At 36.7% G+C, this 22,089-nt stretch overlaps 1 protein-coding gene across 2 annotated transcripts in view; it reads right to left on the reverse strand.

Moving 5' to 3' along the window:
- The window catches only part of slc6a9 (solute carrier family 6 member 9), a 108,815-nt gene that overhangs the window by 81,659 nt on the left and 5,067 nt on the right, over window positions 1-22,089 (reverse strand). For both annotated transcript variants that reach the window (XM_079820059.1, XM_079820058.1), the window contains exon 2: window positions 1,287-1,532. In XM_079820059.1, the coding sequence (XP_079676185.1) occupies window positions 1,287-1,316 (30 nt within the window). In that variant the 5' untranslated portion in view covers window positions 1,317-1,532. The remainder of the gene's footprint in view (window positions 1-1,286; window positions 1,533-22,089) is intronic.

Raw genomic sequence — 22,089 nt, forward strand, 5'->3', positions numbered from 1 at the left:
ACACACTTGTTTAGATGAACAAAATGTACAGGGCACAGTACAAGGCTACAAGTGCAGGACAATACAGTTATATGAAAACACAGAGAGAGACACAATCACCATAACCAATCACACGAGGGGCGGACAAGGGTGGGGATGACCTCAAAGGTTTATTTGCTTTAGGACCCCTACAACAGTTTCCTAGCTTTTACAACCCATTTACAACATTTTCCTCAAATGGACTTCCATATCCATCCATGCTCCAGTCCTGAAATGCTCTTGAGAGGATGTAAATTGTCCAATTGTGGAATATTGTAATCCTAAAACAGTAAATATCTGAAAATATACCAGTTATAATTCTCATTTTATGCTGTCCTGATGCATTCAGGTGTCACAGCTTTTACAAATGAAGGCTGGTTTAAATGGAGAAAGACTATTTGTGTACAGTTACAGTGCAGACACACATTATCCTGACCAAAAGTCCAGCCATTCACACAAAAATATCACAAATTAGCATTCAGAAAAAAAAAGAAAAAAAAAACTAGAAGTAGCAACTATAGCTATTTTCGCATTAAAAATCATTAAATCAATTTGTTTTTGACTGAAATTCAAGTTCTCATTACATATTCCATCTCACAGAATCAAGAAAAAATAGTTTTACAATTATATCTATTTATAAGACGTACAAGACGTCATACATCCCTGACTTATGCGTTATGTGAAGCACTTTTTCTCACTACACAAACACTTTAAGACCTGCCAGATGTGTGTGTGGTTAAAATAAGCCATCAGGGTTTGGAAACAATAGTACAGCCTCACTCAGAAGACATATACAGTTTTAAATGACTTTCATAATCATTAGGAAAAATGTCTTCATTTCAATGAATTCATTAGAACACATTAGATGTGAGGTTTCAATGGCAAAACATTGTGAAAGTCCTCCTTGAATTATACAACATCAACTGTTAAATGTAGTCCTTTCTATTCTCCTAATCATAAATTAAAGATATCTATGAGCTGACAGGGCATTTTATACAACTCATGAGAGTCTCTAGACTGTAAGTAGGTTTAAGCTCTAATAATTTCTCTTGGATTAACTCAATGATTTGAGAGGAACATGTTAATTGAACCACAAAAAGAGGCCTGATCTAAAATGCTTTGACCTGCTTAACTAACAGAAAATAATGTTAATGATAAAATAGAAATTCGAATACAAAAATGAAATCGACAAATATGTGCGTGTGAAAACCTGAGAAACAGTGGAAGGAAATGTCCAAACTTGCCAAATGCAAGTCAGAGTGACTCACCAATATGCCGGAAAACTGTTTTTCCTCCATGCTTCTGAAGCTCGGATCGGCGTGGGTCCCCTTTCCAGAAGGATGCCCGTCCTGGCCTGTCTCTGGGACTCGTCTTGAGCTGCTGGGGTATGCGTCTCAGTTTCTGCTACACACTGCTTCTTCCTCTCTCCGCTAGTTCAGTCGGTTTGCAATGTTGGGCTGAGGTGGCGTCTCTGCTTTGTGCTAATTCTGCGTTAATCCAGGAACTTTTCTATGCTGTGAAAGGAACATGTGACAGGGAGAAGGAGGGAGGAAGAGGGGGGAAAAAGCAACTATTAGCTCTCAAACGTGTTGTTCTCTCTTTAAAACAATGATTTCATAACTGCTGATAAGCTTCAATAACAGTGTCCATGTGCTGGCTGGAGTGTGTCAGACTACAAAGTCTGAAATTATGATATTACAAGAAGTGATGCAGCGGATGCTTATATGGTAAACAAGGATGAAAAGATTAACTTTTTTCAGTAAATAACCAAAACAAAGAGCTACAGTACCGATGGGTGCAGAACATAAGCTTGTACTGCGAATGCACAAACAACTAGAAAATGACAGTGATTGATCATGCCTACCGACGGGCAGCGTGATTGAACTTCCCACAATTATTCTGTTTTATGCATGTTCATGACAACTGTCATCAAGTATGTCATTTTTAATGCAAAGATGACATTATTTGAGATGTCTTAGTTATGACAACTTGACATAAACCAATACATCATAACCTGTCAGTCTCTTTGTCATGACAACTTGACATTACCAAGACAACATAACCTGTCATAAACATGACACAGCAGATTAATTATCAAACTTAAGTATTCAAATATTAAATATTATCCAAATTAAGTGTTAATACTCTGTCCAATTATTTTATAACAGTGTCATGAATATTTTTCTTGACCTAAACTACAGTGGTACAAGTTGAATTTGTCACTAAAAAAGTGTTAATACTCTGTCAAATTATTTTATAACAGTGAAAACTCACCTCAGAATGATAGGTGAGGTGTACACCATTATGATGGTGTCTTAGCTAGACTTATGCATGATGTAAAAAAGCATTTCAAGAAAAAATAAATGTGTGGGATGCTGAAACGTTTTTTTTCAGCATCCATTATGAACTGAAAAATATCCACGATGCTGTTATAAAATAATTTGACAGAGTATTAACACTTAATTACTTTTTTAATGACAAATTCAACTTGTACCACTGAAAAAAAGATTTATGACAGGTTATGTTGTCTTGGTAATGTCAAGTTGTCATCTCAAATAATGTCATCTTTGCATTAAAAATGACATAATTGAGCGAATTACACTTAATGACAGTTGTCATAAACATGCATACAAACTCCTTCATATTCACGTGTCATGTCATGATTATGAAGGTGTCATGTCAGTCTTATGCACACCCCTTCAAGTAAAGTGTTACCCAAACATGTTCAAAATCTTGAATGACATTTCAGATGTTGCACTAGTATTTAGTGCGTATTAGTTCAGTAATCCACAATTTAAAAATCTAATGTTTCTTGGCCTTCTTCGCCATAACAGTCTGTCAGTTTAAGGTAACAGCAAGACTCAAATAGCACCAACTGGAGGCTCTTAAATCACTTTAATGTTGTTGTGATCCACTCATCTTGACACTGGGAATCACACATCCTGTATTAAAGTGAGTGCTTCTCCAGACCAGCTATTTGAAATGAATACCCCAGCCTTGACGAGTGAACTTGTACTCATATTTATTATGGCAAGTGAACTTGCACTAATAATATTTAAGTGGAAAATTACTGCTGTTGAGTTGTTTTGTTTATTTGTCAATGAGAACATCAGACAAGGAGGGATGTGCAACAAGCTAGCTATATCGAATAACAAATGCGCACGCGCACACACACACGTTTGTTTTTGTGAAATGTGAGGACATTCCATAGGCGTAATGGTTTTTATACCGTACAAACCGTATTTTCTATCCCCTTACACTGCCCCTGCCCCTAAACCTGCCCATCACACACACACACAATCTCACACACTAACACTCACACACACACACACAGCCCCTAAAACTACCCATTAAAGGAGACTGTGCAGTTTACTTTCTGTGAAAAAAACCTCATTCTGTGTGATTTATAAGCATTTTGAAAAGTGAGGACATGGGGAACGTCCTCATATTTCACCCTCTTTTTGTAATACCCATGTCATACCCATGTCTTTATGCACATTTGTGTCCTGATATTTCACAAAAACATGCCCCCCCCCCCCACACACACACACACACACACACGCGGAAAGGTTAAAGCATGGATTAAAGTAGGTTAAGAGACAAGTGCTCCATCCCTCAGCACCTCAAACCTTCACAAAAAGATGTTTTTATGTACAAAAAGCAGCAAGATAAGACATGAGATAAGCCAAGCAAACTCTCTGAACCAACGAATCCCTTATCAGTTTTGAGTTGTCTATTGCACCACACAATATGTGCTCTTTTCTGAATGAGTTGAGGACTGCATATGGAAAACCAATAAGCACTTTAAACAAGTCGCAGAAAGGACAGGCAGCATGAGTTAACAACAACAACAACATAATAAGACCTCTCATTAAGAAGCCACAATTAGATCATAATAACCTAGCAAATTACAGACCAATTTCAAATCTTCCATTCATGTCTAATATACTAGAAAAAGTTGTGTCCGCTCAATTGTGCTCTTTCTTGCAAGAAAATGATATCTATGAAAAATTTCAATCAGGATTCAGGCCGCATCACAGCACAGAAACCGCGCTCGTTAAAATCACAAATTATTTACTTCTAGCTTCTGACCAAGGCTGTATCTCAATACTAGTTCTACTCGATCTTAGTGCTGCGTTTGATACTATAGATCATAAACTACTCTTAGATCGACTTCAAAATTACACTGGTGTTCAGGGACAGGCATTAAACTGGTTTAGATCGTACTTCTCAAACCGCTACCATTTTGTCTGTCTAAATGGGGAAAAATCAAAGATGGGGTGCCGCAAGGATCCGTGTTAGGCCCTCTGCTATTCTCAATATATATGCTGCCACTTGGTAATATTATAAGAAAACATGGAATTAATTTCCTCTGTTATGCTGATGACACTCAATTATATATTTCATCACGACCAGATGAAAACGCTAAATTATCTAAACTGACAGCGTGTGTTGAAGATATTAAATACTGGATGACGTGTAATTATCTGCTATTAAATTCAGATAAAACGGAGGTATTACTTATTGGTCCAAAAAACTGCCCACAAAACCTCTCACAATACAACTTTAGCTTGGAAGGATGTCCTGTCACTTTATCCACTACAGTAAAAGACATTCTCTTTCTAACAGTTTTCAATGTACATTTATGAAATGCACTTTCTGTAAAGCTGCTTTGAAACAATGTGTATTGTGAAAAGCGCTATACAAATAAATTTGAATTGAATTGAATTGAATAATTATTATTCTACATGCATAGTTTCGGAAAATGTCCTAGATGTCTAAAAAATAAAAAAGTACAGATGTGAAAGAAAGTGGAGATGAAAGAAAAACGTATTACCACCAGCTTACAAAACCAACTAAAAAAAACAAACCTAAACAACCGCACCGCTGTCATGTTACTTGGTAGCAATAATTAAACATTCATTTGTTGTGCTGAACTAAAGGACACAGAGCTGTAATGAGGTCTCCGGTCTTGTGGTCGGAAGTTGCCACTGCAACCCAATGCACACGTGGGAGCTGCCACTCAACCTGAGAGATCATCTGAAACATCCTTCTGTGTGTGTGTGTGTGTGTGTGTGTGTGTGTGTGTGTGTGTGTGTGTGTGTGATATAACCTTTAACAGAATATTATTATGTTTAAAATATTAGATTACATTTATTAAAACTAGACTGACATTTTTTTTTTTAGAGTATGGCTCTTTATGAAGTTATAAAAACAACACCTACTTATTTATTGCGGCAGCGCAGGAATTTTGTCATGCCCAGGAGTAAAACAAAAAGACATGAACTTTCTTTTATCCCACGTGCTCTTAAACTGCTTTACAAATAACTTTTAGGTGTTTGATTGTATGAAGTCTATTTCTGCTTTTCTTTTTTCCTGTGTATTTGTGTTGTATTACCTCACAGAAGTTAATGATAATATTACGTCAGAATTATTAGATTTTATGCTTTTTAGCTTGTTTTAAACCAGCTATATAATGATTTTTTCTGAGTATGTGTTATGTTTGACACATTTCAGGGTGTTGTACTGCAATACTCTGCCTTGTCAAACCTTAAATAAACCTAAACCTAAATGCCGTAATTCTTTGTATGGGCACTTCTCCCGGATGAGGAGACAAAGGAAGTTGGGGTGCTGCAGAAAATGCAATGCAAATTTTGGTTTATTCACATTTATTCATTTTTAGAATTGAGTAATTTATTTGTAATAACCATTTTAAAGGGTTAGTTCACCCAAAAATGAAAATTCTGTCATTAATTACTTACCCTCATGTCGTTGGACACCCGTCAGACCTCCGTTCATCTTCAGAACACAAATGAAGATATTTTAGTTGAAATCTGATGGCTCTGAAAGGCCTCCATTGGCACAATGGCACTTTACACTCTCAAGACCCTTAAAAGACACTAAAGACGTTGTTACAAAGTCCATCTCACTGCAGTGGTTCTACAATAACTTTATGAACCAGCGAGAATAGTTTTTGTGCGCAAAAAAACCCTAAATAACGACTTACATAGTGATAACGATTTCAAAACATGGCCTCATGAAGCTTCGAAGCGTTATGAATCAGTGAGTCGATTCAGCAGTTTGAATCGCCAAATTTCAGCAGTTTGGCGGTTTGACACGCGATCCGAATCATCATTCGACTCATTGATTCATAACGCTTCGAAGCTTCATGATGCCGTGTTTTGAAATCGTCATCACTATGTAAGTCATTTAGGGGTTTTTTTGCGCACAAAAACTATTCTCGTCGCTTCATAAAGTTATTTTAGAACCACTGTAGTGAGATGGACTTTGTAACGACGTCTTTAGTGCCTTTTAAGGGTCTTGAGAGTGAACCGTGCATTGAGCCAATGGAGGACTTTCAGAGCCATCAGATTTCAACTAAAATATCTTCATTTCTGTTCCAAAGATGAACGGAGGTCTTACGGGTGTCGAACGACATGAGGGTAAGTAATTAATGACAGAATTTTCATTTTTGGGTGAACTAACCCTTTAAGTAACCCATTAAAAAGTATTATTTATATGTTGAATTATGTTTTTAAAACATACATGAGGTCATATTGTGACCGTTGCGGTGTGTGCGTAGAAAGAGTGATAATATTTCCTCCAGAGCGAGAGCGCCTTTCTGGAGATTCTGTTCATTTCTGAAGCTCATTCCGCTCAGCACCCAGAATGCCCTTTGTGACATGCTGGATAAAATATAGGCATTTCTGAAATAAATAGCTAGTTTTTAGGCTATAGGCTATTTGCTTATTATTTATTAAAGGGATAGTTCACCCAAAAATGAAAATTAGCCCATAATTTACTCACCCTCAAGTCATCCTTGGTGTGTATGACATTCTTCTTTCAGACGAATATAATCGGAGTTATATTACAAAAGTTCAGGCTAATCCAAGCATTAGAATTGCAGTAATAGTTGCTCTGTTTTTGAAGTCCATAAAAAGTGCATCTGTCTGTCATATAACTGCTCCACGCGGCTCTGGGGTGTTAATAAAGGCATTCTGAAGCGAATCGACGCGTTTGTGTAAGAAAAATATCCATATTTAAAACTTTATCAAGTAAACTTTCGGCCGACTGTCTTCCGTGGAAAAGTGTTGAATGTTGAAAGTGAAACTCAAGATGTGTTCGTGACGTCATGACGAGCCGACCTGGTCGTGTTAGTCTTTCGACCGGCAGAGGAACTTTCAACACTTTTTCCATAAATTGAACACGGAAGGCGGTCGGCCGAAAGTTTACTTGATAAAGTTATAAATATGGATATTTTTCTTACACAGACTCATCTATTCGCTTCAGAAGGCCTTTATTAACACCCCAGAGCCGCGTGGAGCAGTTATATGACGGACAGATGCACTTTTTATGGACTTCAATAACAGCAACTATGAATCCAATTCTAATGCTTGGATTAGCCTAGAGTTTTGTAATATAACTCCGATTTTATTCGTCTGAAAGAAGAATGTCATATACACCTAGGATGACTTGAGGGTGAGTAAATCATGGGCTGATTTTCATTTTTGGGTGAACTATCCCTTTAAATCCGGGCAATTTGGTTGATAAAACATTGATTAAAATGAAGATCCAATTTATACAAAACGGAATTCACTTTAAAGAAAGGCTTTCAACAAAACAAAACTTAATGAAGTGTTCAAAATAATTTCTGACACTTATGTCTTCTGACATATTGTGTCCTGTTCACATTTCAACGTAAATTAAATAAAAAAATAACATTATAATAACTAAATGAGTGTTTTAATGGCTACAAGTATAGTAGGCTACAGTACAGAGAAATGTCATGTCGGAGCGGGATTTGAGCGCAGGTTATTTTACCCCTTTGCTCACATGCTCTGGTAAGGTAGGCAGGTTTTTTGCGTTCATTTTTATTTCCTGTCGCTGTGCAGGCTCTTTTATTGTATATGACAGTGTAAACCTTTTATTTAAAGGTTTAATGTAGGCCACAGTCCATTGCATTACGATTGCAAGAAGAATCAACATTGTGAAAAATGTGATGTGCAGTCAAATGTCCGGGTGTGTATGCTCTTTAAACGAGTGTTCTCATCGATATATGGGTTGTGCTTTCGTGTTTTATAGACTCAATATTGTTTCTTATAAAAATGTGGTGAACACACCAAAACAAAAAAACACAGCACCCCCAACCTAAAACATCTTCCCGTACCCCTGGATACACACACACACACACACACACACACATCAACCAGAGTGAGAGCAAGAGTGCGTCCATCAACGAGCCGTCAACAAAGTCACTAAAGAAGTGTGTTTCTGGTGTGAGGGAAAGATCACCTTGTTCAATCTATTTAAGTCAGAGGCAGTAACAGGTTCCACTCGCTCAATGCCTCAGCAGATCCACGTCAGACAAACTGTTCAGTTGTTGTGAATCCCTATATGGAGGTCTCCCTCTTATGTTTTATTCAATTTTTTAGATGTTCATAATTGTATTAAGAACAAAAATATATATATTTTGTAAATATTACAAAATAATATTTTCTGCCAGTCTCATGTTAATCTTGAGTATCTATAGAGTAGTGTTGATCCTTCATATTAGGACTGTGCGATATTGAAGAAAAATGCGATATCCTTGTTAAATAATGCGATATTCGATATGCGATATGATATTGCTTTAAGTGTGTAAAATCTATTTCTTTCCCCAACTGATATCTTTCACTTAAAGCATAACTGACTGTGTTCACATGAATACTCATCAAGACAGCCATTTTGACATAACTGTGTGTGTGTTTGACAGTTCGAGTGTGTAACAAGACACGGAAAAAAGAACGGCTTGTGCGCACGTTTGGGTGTGTGTGTGTGTGTCAGACAGCACGAGACTACAAGGAGTTGTTTTTCGCAAGTTATTGCGTTTAATAACTCTTTTTAACGTCAAGCAATTTACATAAGTAACAGTTGTGTGCCCAGTCTATTCTCTGATATATGCGTCAACCTAAAACTTACACTTTTCACAATGTTGAAGCAGCCTATTAAAATCATTCAGATATTGCGTGCCCTTGCGATATGAACATTTGCGATATTACGATAATATCGATATATTGCACAGCCCTACTTCATATCTCAGCCGAGCTTGTGGAGGCGTGCAGTGGGAGGAGCTAAAGAGTCACGAGCATACACACACACACACACACACACTGGATGCAGTTTCACTCACCGCCTGCGGTTTCCACTCATGAGCAGTAACAAACACACACACTTGCAGAACTCCGGAAACACAAACTGCATCCACTGTTCCCTTAACGCTGGGTTATTTGGGAAGCTGAACAAGGTGATCTTTCCCTCACACACACACACACACACACACACACACTATCCATCATAAAAGTGCATCCGTCCATCCTAAAAGTGCATCTATCCATCATAAAAGTGCATCTATCCATCCTAAAAGTGCATCTATCCATTATAAAAGTGCATCTATCATCCTAAAAGTGCATCTATCCATTATAAAAGTGCATCTATCCATCATAAAAGTGCATCCATCCATCATAAAAGTGCATCTATCCATCATTAAAAACGCTGGAAGGCCAGTCTCTCGTGAACGCGCGGATGACAGTTTGCGGAAATTAGAGATTACAGGTTTGTAAAGTTTTAAATGTATTTAAAAACAGAAACAGTCATTCACTGCCATTATAAAGCTTGGAAAAGCCAGGACATTTTTTTTTATATAACTCCGGTAATATTGACGATTGACTCATTGATGATGCTCTTGCTCTTGGTGTGTGTGTGTGTGTGCGTGCGTGTGTGTGCTCATCCAGGAGAAGTGCACATACAAGGAATTCAGCACTTTATGACGTTATAAACTCGGAAAAAAAACTTTCCGAAACTTGTTTGAATCCTGAAGGAGTGTATTTGACACAGAAATACTCATACATCCAACTCATTTTTACAAATGTTGTCCATGTTTATCATGAGAATCAACTCTTTAACAGTGTAAATAAGTCAGAATGCATGAAATAGCATTAACCCCCCCTTTAAAGATGTGAAGTGTTTCACGGAAAGTGACTCCTAAAAAGTGTCTTAATGGTAGCAACGTTAATGAGTATTTCGCCCCCTCGGAACGCCACTAATATGAATGGACTCAGAAGACAATGCAGCGTCCCAGAAGCCCAGTTGGATGTGGTGGGTGGAAGTTGGGAAGTCACCTTGCAGACACTGCTTGAAGTGGCTGATGAAGAGTCTACACTCCAAAGCTGTGGCAGGTCATAGTGTGGCTCTCATTAGCTCTGACAGCTTCCAACTGACACAGACGTAAACCCTCACATCAGACTCCCTCTCTTCAGTTTCACTGGCATAACCTGGCTCATCACGCAGGCATCATGCCTAGCTTGAACTGAACAGCCAATGGGAACACAATTCTAAAAACGGACTATGTAGAGATGTTAGATGTGTCCTGGTGTGGTGTGATGCACACAAGACTTCATCATTGAATCTGAACTTATCTCAAGAAAAAAATAAAAGATTGTCACCATAATTTTAAATGGAAAGTCTCATTATTGTAAAAGACCAGCAAACTCAGCAAACCATGTCAACCCAAAATCTAATTTCTATTAAAGGGATAGTTCACCCAAAAATTAAAATTAGCCCATGATTTACTCTCTGTCAAGTCATCTTAGGTGTACATGACATTCTTCTTTCAGAAGAATACAATCAGATATATATTAAATAAATGTCCTGGCTCTCCCAAGCTTTATAATGGCAGGGACTGTTTCTGTTTTAAAGTCCTTAAAAGTGCATCTATCCATCATAAAAGTGCATCTGTCCATTATAAAAGTGCATCTGTCCATCATAAAAGTGCATCTGTCCATTATAAAAGTGCATCTATCCATCATAAAAGTGCATCTGTCCATCATAAAAGTGCATCTGTCCATCATAAAAGTGCATCTGTCCATCATAAAAGTGCGTCCGTCCAAAATAAAAGTGCATCTATCCATCATAAAAGTGCATCTGTCCATCATAAAAGTGCGTCCGTCCAAAATAAAAGTGCATCTATCCATCATAAAAGTGCATCTGTCCATTATAAAAGTGCATCTATCCATCATAAAAGTGCATCTGTCCATTATAAAAGTGCTCCTATCCATCATAAAAGTGCATCTGTCCATCATAAAAGTGCATCTATCCATCATAAAAGTGCATCCATCCATCATAAAAGTGCATCCATCCATCATAAAAGTGCATCTATCCATCATAAAAGTGCGTCCGTCCAAAATTAAAGTGCATCCGTCCATCATAAAAGTGCATCTATCCATCATAAAAGTGCATCTGTCCAAAATAAAAGTGCATCTGTCCATCATAAAAGTGCGTCCGTCCAAAATAAAAGTGCATCTATCCATCATAAAAGTGCATCTGTCCATTATAAAAGTGCTCCTATCCATCATAAAAGTGCATCTGTCCATCATAAAAGTGCATCTGTCCATTATAAAAGTGCATTTATCCATCATAAAAGTGCATCCATCCATCATAAAAGTGCATCCATCCATCATAAAAGTGCATCTATCCATCATAAAAGTGCGTCCGTCCAAAATTAAAGTGCATCCGTCCATCATAAAAGTGCATCTATCCATCATAAAAGTGCATCCATCCATCATAAAAGTGCATCCATCCATCATAAAAGTGCATCTATCCATCATAAAAGTGTGTCCGTCCATCATAAAAGTGCATCTATCCATCATAAAAGTGCATCTTTCCATCATAAAAGTGCATCTATCCAGTGCATCTGTCCATCATAAAAGTGCATCTATCCATCATAAAAAACGCTGGAACGCCAGTCTCTCGTGAACGCGCGGATGACAGTTTGCGGAAATTAGAGATTACAGGTTTGTAAAGTTTTAAATGTATTTAAATACAGAAACAGTCATTCACTGCCATTATAAAGCTTGGAAGAGCCAGGACATTTTTTAATATAACTCCGGCAATATTTAATCTCATTTTTTATAACTCTTTCGTCTGAAAGAAGAATGTCATATACAGCTAGGATGACTTGAGGTTGAGTAAATCATGGGCTTATTTTCATTTTTGGGTGAACTATCCCTTTAACAGTGAATGTCATCAGACACACGTAGAAAATGAAAACGAAACACATTTTACATTTTCCCAGCAAGAGCAAAACAACCCAGACTGGTAGCTATTTTAAGGTTTGCTTCTCCTTTTGGTCTTGAAAGCCATGATTACAACTGAGCAGCTGAAGTAGTGTGATACGAAGAACTGCACCTCCTCAACTCCACCCAACACAGATAACAAAGAGCAGCTCCAAAACACTGCCATGCCTTCCCACTACTGTCAACTCTACCTCATGTGACTCAAATCGTGACTCAACAAACCAGACCATTCTTCAATAAACCATTGCAATATTTCCTTCTCTTTGGTGGTTTAAGAACTGGTTATATCACTGTTAATCATCCATTTTATTGCTGCTATCATTGTTTTGTCATGCTAAAGGTATTTTATGTAAACACAAACTTTTATTTTGGATGCAATTAATCACGATTATTTTTTCCCCAGCACTAAAATTAACATTAAAAAAATATATAAAAGCATAGTATGTTGAAAAGAGTATGCCAAAAGTCCACGGAGAATAGATTTTTGAAGTTGCAACAACCCATTGTCCTTTTGGAGGGCAGTTCAGAACTACAAACACGAGTAAAACGTGTTAAAAACTACAAACATGGCTGGTGTGCATAGTAGAGATAAAGCTGTTTGAGTGACTAATAATCAACATTTAACTTGATATTATATTTCATCTGCAACAACAACGTGGACTTCTATAAAGATCCGTTTGCCCATCATAAGTTTTAAATGCATAATTAGGGATGCACAATATTATCGGCACGACATTGGAATCGGCCGATAAACGCTTAAAGTGTAAAAATCGGCAGATATGAAAAAATTATGCCAATATGCCTTGTCGATATGATAACGTGTTGATATGAGCCTGCAATAACTCACGTGTGCAAGGACTGCTATAGCGATATGATCATGTCAGCCGTGTGGTCATTCTTGAAGTGAAAACAAGCAACATTGCATGGACGGTGATTTATATGGACAGTTTTTAAATGCTGCCTTGAATTTGTGAATCAACGCAGGATTGCCAGGTTTTCACAACAAAACTAGCCCAAAACAAAAGCTCCTCCAGGTCCTAGTGCCCGCCCACTAGAATGTCATGTATATTTATTGGGGTGTTGTTGTTATAGTCAGTGTTGGGGAAAGTTACTTTGAAAAGTAATGCATTACAATATTGCGTTACTCCCTTAAAAAGTAACTAATTGAGTTACTTAGTTACTTTTTAAGAAAAGTAATGCGTTACGTTACTTTTGCGTTACTTTTTCTCACCTGGGCTGGGCTTGCTTTTTTAGTTTTGTTTTTTAATAGCAAAAAAAGTCCTTTTTTGTGCAAATGTAAAGACCTCTTCATACCAAAATTGAAATAATAGGCCTCAGGCTGAGGTAAAAATGTGCTGCCATTCTGGATAATGGAAGAATAGGACGCAGGAGAAAAACGTTTTACCAATAAAAACAAAAAATCTAGTAATTTTTGCTCATGGCTTAACTGAATCATCAAAGGTCAGCAGCACGACATTGGTCAATAAAGGTAGATTAAATGCATAAAAATATTTGTTTTATTTAACATTTATATATTTGAGGTTTGAGTATTCTGATTTTGCATTTGACTGATTTTATTCATTTTGAGGAGTACAGAATCTTTATTGTGCAAGTGAGATGAGTAAATGCTCACATTTAGTCTAGAACTACAATAACCCTCATGTTTACACACAACGCCTTTCCACTTATTTTTCCCAACATGGGGACAGGAGAGCTGTCAGTCAAATAAATGTGAAAAAGTAACTTGCGTTACTTTTTTGAAAAAGTAACTCAGATATTTTGTTGTAAATTTGAAAAGTAATGCGTTACTTTACTAGTTACTTGAAAAAGTAATATTATTACGTAACTCAAGTTACTTGTAATGCGTTACCCCCAACACTGGTTATAGTAATAAAATGAAAAGTAGAATACACAAATAAATAGATGTTACTTCTTTTTCTGAATAAATAAAGCAGTAATGATGTCATAAATCACAATCATGACCAGTGTTGGGGAAAGTTACTTTGAAAAGTAATGCATTACAATATTGCGTTACTCCCTTAAAAAGTAACTAATTGAGTTACTTAGTTACTTTTTAAGAAAAGTAATGCGTTACTTTACTTTTGCGTTACTTTTTCTCACCTGGGCTGGGCTTGTTTTTGTTTTTAACAAAAAAGTTATATTTTTGTGCAACGGTAAAGACCTCTTCATACCAAAATTGAAATAATAAGCCCCAGGCTGAGGTAAAAATGCAGATTCCCTCATGAACAGTAGAGGACGCAGCTCTGGATAATGGTAGAATAGGATAAGGGAGAAAAAAGTTTTACCAATAAAAACAAAAAATCTAGTAATTTTCATCATCAAAGGTCAGCAGCAAGACATTGGTAAATTAAATATAAAGGTAGATTATGCATAAAAATAGTTTTTTATTTAACATTTAATTATTGGAGGTTTGCATAGTATTCTGATTTTGCATTTGACTGATTTTATTCATTTTGAGGAGTACAGAATCTTTATTGTGCAAGTGAGATAAATAAATGCTCACATTTAGTCTAGAACTACAATAACCCTCATGTTCACACACACACACCTCTGCACTTATTTTCCTCAACATGGGGGCAGGAGAGCTGTCAGTCAAATTAATGTGAAAAAGTAACTTGCGTTACTTTTTTGAAAAAGTAACTCAGATATTTTGTTGTAAATTTGAAAAGTAATGCGTTACTTTACTAGTTACTTGGAAAAAGTAATATTATTACGTAACTCAAGTTACTTGTAATGCGTTACCCCCAACACTGATCATGACTCTTGTAAATTAAATATTTTTATATATAGTTTATTAATCTGTAATACAATTTTATGAAATGGGTGATGCAAAATAATCCAAGGAGCACTAAAATAATTGTATGTTTTTATTTGAAGCTAAACACAACATCAACTGATGCCATGCCACCCTCACTTCATGTGCACAAACATTAAATCCAAAAAAAAAAATATTTAGGTTACAACTGCATCTGTCTGCGGTGAAAAATCACTGACTTAATATTGTTATTTTCAGCGGTTTTAATATACTCTTATTATAAAAAGAACATTTATTTATCTTTAACAAGTATCCTTTTAGTAAGGAGACCTCAGAAATCTGAAACCACAATGAAAAAAAATTGGTTTTGCTCAAAATGGTGTCGTTTCCAAACAAAGGGAAAAAATAATAAAAGTATATCGGTATCGGTATCGGCCAAAAGGAGTTTGAGCAAAAATCCAATATCGGGCATCCCTATGCATACTGCAAACATGACGAGGGTTCTCCACATGCAACTTCTTTTCTCTCCAATACGTTAGGGAATTAAATTAAATGTTTAACTTTTTAACTGTGACATGATGATTGACAGGCCAGTTTACAGTGACAGGGTGCATGTAGCTATGCGACAGAGTGTCCGATAAAAGACACAATTTAATGACGTGATAGTATGTCCCAAAGCTAGTCTACCTAGTAAGTGCATACTTTTAGGGCGTAGTGCAAGCAGGTGAATTAGGACGCAGCACCTGAGTTGACATGTTTACACCGAGCCCGCTGAACGTATGGAAACCTATTCTGAGACTATCTTCACACAACAGGCCTCTGGAGGTGTTATCTGCATATAACTGAAAGCACACGTGTTTATCTTCATTAGAATAACAAACTTTGTGCAATTTTCTGGCAAATGTTCAACTTAAGAGTTCAATCCATCAATCTGAAGTTCTCTGTCCTGCACATATTGTACATTTTATAAACATATAGTTAGGGATTTTTGCAGCCGATACTTGTACCGATTTCTCTGATCGGTCCGCGAGCACTAAACAGTGCAGCGTGAGATCCAGTGAGAAACTCGTGCATTCAGCGAAAAACACAAATGTCTCTGTGATTTAAACTAGTTTAAAGCCAAACAAAACATCACTGACAAACACTGTGAGCTATGATACAGTCAGAAGGCTTTTCCATCTTATCCAGAATTTACCATGGATTTACTGTTGTGACACTCAGTCAGAATCATAATATTTACATTTTACCATATAAAAAAGAGGTTGTTTTTACAGATGTCCGTGTTTTTGTTAATGAGCATACATTTACATCTGCATCCTCCTAACTCAAGCTACTACTGTCAACTCACTGTCAAATGTGCATTTCTAAGAGACAAAACATGTAATATTATTAATACTGCACTGCAAACTGTGCTGAAGATATATACGCCAAAGTCAGGCAACACAAACCTGCTTCATGACTAGAAACAACATCACCTATTAGAACATGCAGAAACAAAACTAAGACATTCATTTTTTCTATTAAGAAACGTATTTTGTTAAGGAAAAATGACTGGAAAAGCGTAAGGAATTCAAAAACGTGAAGTGTTTGTCATATTCTGACAATAAAAAGTCGTTTAAAACCACAATTAACAGTCTGGTTTCTACAACTTTCAATTAGACTGCCTTTAAATTTGACAGAAATAAATATTTTACATTTATCGTGATAATTATCGATATCGACTGATTAAAATTTTTTTATCGAGATCACTTTTTGGCCATATCGCCCAGCCCTGACGTCATCAAATTGTGATCGGTCCGTGAGATCGGCCAAGTTTAGCGAGAACCGATCGAGTCATAAAATATGATTATCGGCCGATACCAATCTCCAGCCGATCGATCGGAGCATCCCTACATACAGTATGACTGGACATATTTAAGCAACAATAAAGTAGTGTTTTCAAAGATATTGATATTTCGATATGTATCGATACTGAAATATCTGAATTTGAATTTTCAAAAATTAGCTCCTTTTTCTAGCTTATTAATGGTCAAATACACTCAAAAAATGTCTCAATGCCCATCTTGGTGAGTATTAACGTAAACACAGTCGTAAACAGTTCAGGAAGAATGTGTAACAGGAACAGTGTTTGGGATCCATGTGTGTGTCAGGTCTTAAAGGGACAGCAGTTATTTATTATTCAATCTACAAAAAGACAAATGACCACTTACTGCTCTTGACTGATTAACTTGTGTAGCTTTAATGAATTAATCTGTATTTCATTTTTTACAATGAAGATTATCCAATGTTATTTTAAATTTGATTACTTTGTTTTTTTAATTCAGTTTCTTACCTGAACACTTTTAGACTTACCTGAAAAAATAAAGCAGCCTATTTCATTTGTATCTTTATTCTATTGTATTTATTTGTGCAATTGTTTGTAATTTGTTTATTTGTTCTTATTTTATTACTGTTTACTCGTCTTTTTAAATTCTATTTGAAATCAAGCTTCCTTGTGCTGTATGTAAGCTATTGCAACACAATTAGTTTGCAAATATTTGTGAGATAATTGTAATGGTAATTGATCAACGTTTATATATGAGGAAAAGCTTAAAAGCTTTATCATATAAAGTGATCTCTTCAGAAGAAATTTTTAATTGCCTAGACTTTCAAGGGACGGACAAAAAAAATAATTATATTAAAGATATCTATTTGACAGTATATGCAGCGTTTTTCCCCGTGGTATCATATCGATACTTTTTTAGGTATCGTATCGAAGTTAGAAATTACAGTATCGTGACAACACTACAATATAGATAAACTAAAATTATAACATCGCTGTGATTACTGATGTGTGGTTTTCAGCTGAGAAGAAAACTGGGAAAAGTTCTCATTAGCTTTTTACAATCTGACCATTTTTTTCTTTTTCTAACCATGTCTCTGCAGTTATTCCGGTTTCCCTTCCTTCAGTTGAAGCAGTTTGTTTAACAGGTATAACTACTAAAAATGAACAGGAACTTATCAGGTCTCGTCCACAGTATTTCTGAAAAACAATTACTGGTTTACATGGAAAAATTCTTGAATCAACACATTAGGAAGTTCAAGCATGACAAGTAAATCCCACAGAAAAACAACAACATTCCCCGCTTCCACTGAACCAGCAAGGAAATATTGTTCGTACAGCCATTTAATCCCATTGACTTTACATTGTGGACAAATGGTGGACAGTCTGTCTGGACAGGAAATACAACGTTTTGATTTTTCGGTCTGATGAAGGTGCCCATGCATGGGAGCACAAATTGTGAAAAATAGAACTACCATCCCAGACAACATGACGACAGACTACCCATAACTACTGCATCCTGGTATTTACTACTGAACACTGTTAAAACAGCTCTAAATAGACACTATGGCCAGAGGGTTTCAATAGCCATCTAATGATAGCGCTTTGGGAAAGAAGAGTCCTCTCACAGACTATTATTAACCCAAACATTTCACACAACAAACTTTAAATTAGTGGTCGACCGATATTGTTTTTTTGATGGCCGATACCGATATCTTAGAGAGCAGGGTGACCGTTATAAAGCCGATATATAATATAATTGATATTTATTTGAATTAATATTTAATAAATTAGAAATATGAAAATACATTAAATAAACATGCTTAGATGGCAACTTCTTGATTCTGCAATCATATTACAGCTAGGCATGTGCCGGTATCAAATTTTCATGTTGCGATTAATTGCTGAAGCTTTTATCGCGGCAGGGTTTCCGTTGTCCGGTAATTACCGGACATTGGCCGGGAAAAAAATTAAATGTCCGAAAAAATTAAATCTTTTCGGTCAAATTGTCAGATTAAAATTTCAGATTAAAATCTGACAAATAGCTCTCCAAATCTGACAAATAGCTCTCCAAGAATATGCAGAACCAGCGATCAGAAGGATTGTTTGCCATTTTACAAGCCTTCTGCGGACACCGCTCCTCTTATCGATACCGTAAGCCTGCGACGTGATGCCCTCGCTGTCATGACAGCGCTCCGTGGCTATGGAGGATTGCATTTCTCCACAGCCTGCGAAGTCCTCATATGTGATTTCAGCGAAATGTATCCAGAGTGGACCAAGCTCGCCAAGATAGCCTGTGTAATCCCGGTCTCGAGTGTTCCTGCAGAGAGGGGGTTCTCACTGCAGAATCGGATCAAGACGAAGCAGCGATCGCCTTGCGGAGAACAAGGTTACGTGGCTTATGCGCATTGCAAGTTGTGGAGAGACACTGGGAACTTTTGATTTTAAGTCGGCAGCTGCACAATTCAGCACTGCAAAAAAGCGTAAAAAGTAGCCAAAAATGACGCGAGACAATGTTATAGGCCTAGTCATTTGTTTGTTCAAGTTCATTTGACAAGGAGTCATTTACACTGTGGCCAATTTAAATGTTACCAACTAAATGAGACATACTGAGTTTATAATTAAATTTGCTTGAGTAAAAACAATGCTATATTCGGATATTTTATGTGGGGAAGGGGGGTTGGTTTGTTAAACTATGAAATGTGAAACCATAGTAAAAAAAATTGGTTGATTGACGCCAATCGGACGTTCATGTTTTTTTCCCCGTCTATTTGAAAGTTAGGCTAATAAACATGTTGCATATACGGCCTGATTATGTCATTTTTTTAAGTTACATAAACTGCTTTCAGTTTTCCTCAACTTGAATAATTAAGAGGCGATATTTGACCGGCATATCATCAAAATGTCCGGAAAACGAAACCTCTGCCGGTCACTTTGACCGGCACCATTTTTTTCTAGCGGAAACTCTGTATCGCGGTATACGGTATTATCACGATATTGAAATTCGTTGCAAAAAAAGTGTTGTCATACTATAACAGGTTTAAAAACTTTCTTATAACAAAAAGAACCAAATATTTAAATACAATAAAGCAATACAAAAAAATTTATAAAGTAAACAAATATTTAAAACGGATTAAAGCGCTTAAGAATGATAAAAAACAATAGGTAACACTTTACAATAAGGTCTCACTAGTTAATGCATTAACAAAGAGCGAATAGCTACATTTTTACAGTTATTATTCTTCTTTGACGACGTTTGTTAAAAAAAAAGCAACTGTTAAGAGTTAGCTCAGGTCCATTAAATAATACAGTTACAACTTTTGATTTTAATAATGTTTTATTAAATGCTGAAATTTACATTTAACTAAGATTAATAAATGCTTTAGAAGTATTTTTCATTGTCAGTTTGTTAAAGGATAAACTAATGTTAAATAATAGAGCCTTATTGTAAAGTGTGTGACTGAACAACAATCAGAACATATTCAAACAATATCTAGGGCATGTCATTTAGTCCAGGTTAAAATATAAAATGTTTAAGTTTGAAAATGAATAGCCTTAAGTCTTTAAGTATTAAGTATTTGGTTATGTGATGAGCACCGTATCGGTTTGTTTACGAGGGTTAGCGGGGAAGCGGCTGCATTTCTGCTGTTCTGTCAGCGCCCTCTGCTGTCAGAGAGTGAATGTGCGTCTCCTGCACTCGTTCCGCCATGAGCTCATGCACGTTGGGTTTGTTTACATCAGTGTGCGTTCCTCTTTGAAGTGTTGTTCATTTTAAACGGTTGATGGGTAAAGTGTTCTTAAAATGCATTCAGTAGCGCTGCTACTGTCTCTCTCTTGAGCTCCACAAATTGTCCCATGGACATTTTAAGTAACTTAAGTGCGGAACCGGCCATGATAAAGTTTTAGCTCCTGTACAAGATTAGCATGATCCTCCCCTTCAGACTCTCTGCTCTTTAAGACTGGGTGGGTGCACTCAAAACCTTCTTCTGTCTTTTAAAGAAATTGAAACGCTCGTCTTCACTGGATGAGGAAGTGTCCGTGTTTTCTCAGCTGTCGCCGCGAATGTTTGGGAATGTTGGAGCTCTGAAACGTCACAGACGTCGCAAACTCGGATCGCGGCTGATGTGAATGGTTTTGACGCGAACTATTCGCACACAAAATATTTGTTTTTCCGCTTCGCTTTTTCGTTACGTGTCTAGTGTGAAAGGGTCTGTGTTTCCCAACCGGGATGCCGTCTGACGAGAGCAGGGGTGACGTGTAAAAGTCCTTTAAATATATATATTTGAATGATAAAATGTGAATAGAACAATTAATATATGATGAATATCTAATGTCTGAAACAACATATCTAATGTCTGACGTCAATGTCTGTAGCAAGGGTGAAACAGTTCTCGGTAAAAAATCGAATCGTATGGTTCTCCACCCACGGTTTGGCACGCTCACATCTGATGACGCATCTATAATATGGGTTGTAACTTGAAAATAACGCGTTCTGTGTGTTTCTGTCGATGGATATACGTGCTGGCTCCTCGGTGATACATTGCAACAGCGATAATTTAAAAAAAACGTGGGCAAAACGGTCTCTCTTGTTCAATGCATGCGAGGGCTGCCATATATTCGAATATGTCATTTTCGCCATCATCACCCGGGTGTAGAGCCAGGAGACTGTGAGAAGAGTTGTCTCTGTGCACTCATCCGAAAACGCGCGCACACATCTCACAGCGCAAATATTGAGTCTTGCACTTGAACAGAAAAGCTCACACAAGAAGTATGTCAACATTTTGATGAGTATCCAGGCAGACATAGTCTGTATATGCCTTAAGTGAACTTTATACAGTCGAGAAAGATGACGCATATCCGAGCTTTAGGTCTTAAAGGGGCAGTAGCCTTTACTGCTGTCTGTTTAATGTCAAACAACAAAAGATTAATAGGATTAATAGGATTTAATAGGATTAATCTTTAATTTATACAGTCAAATATGCAATGTTATTCTAAATTTGATCAATTTCTGTACCTGAAAACTAATGTTAGACTTACCTGAAAAGCATTGTGTAGTATTATTAGTATTTTTTTGTGCAGCTGCTTGCATTTAAATGATTTGTTCTTATTATTTTCTTTATTTTTATTTGACAGTAGCCCTTTTTTCCCAGAACATACCAAATACCGAACCGTACCGAAACCGTGAACCTAAAACTGTGAAACAAACCGAACCGCGAGCAATCTCTACCGTTACACCCCTAGCGTAACGTATGCGAGGGGATGCCACAAAATTTAGAAAATGGGTGCCATGATAGAAAAAAGGTTGGGAAACACTTTTCTAAGGTAATAAAAACATAACGGTTCATTATGTACGGTCTTTATAC

Source organism: Gobio gobio (assembly GCF_949357685.1).
Source record: "Gobio gobio genome assembly, chromosome: 6".
In the NCBI taxonomy this organism is placed as follows: domain Eukaryota; kingdom Metazoa; phylum Chordata; class Actinopteri; order Cypriniformes; family Gobionidae; genus Gobio; species Gobio gobio.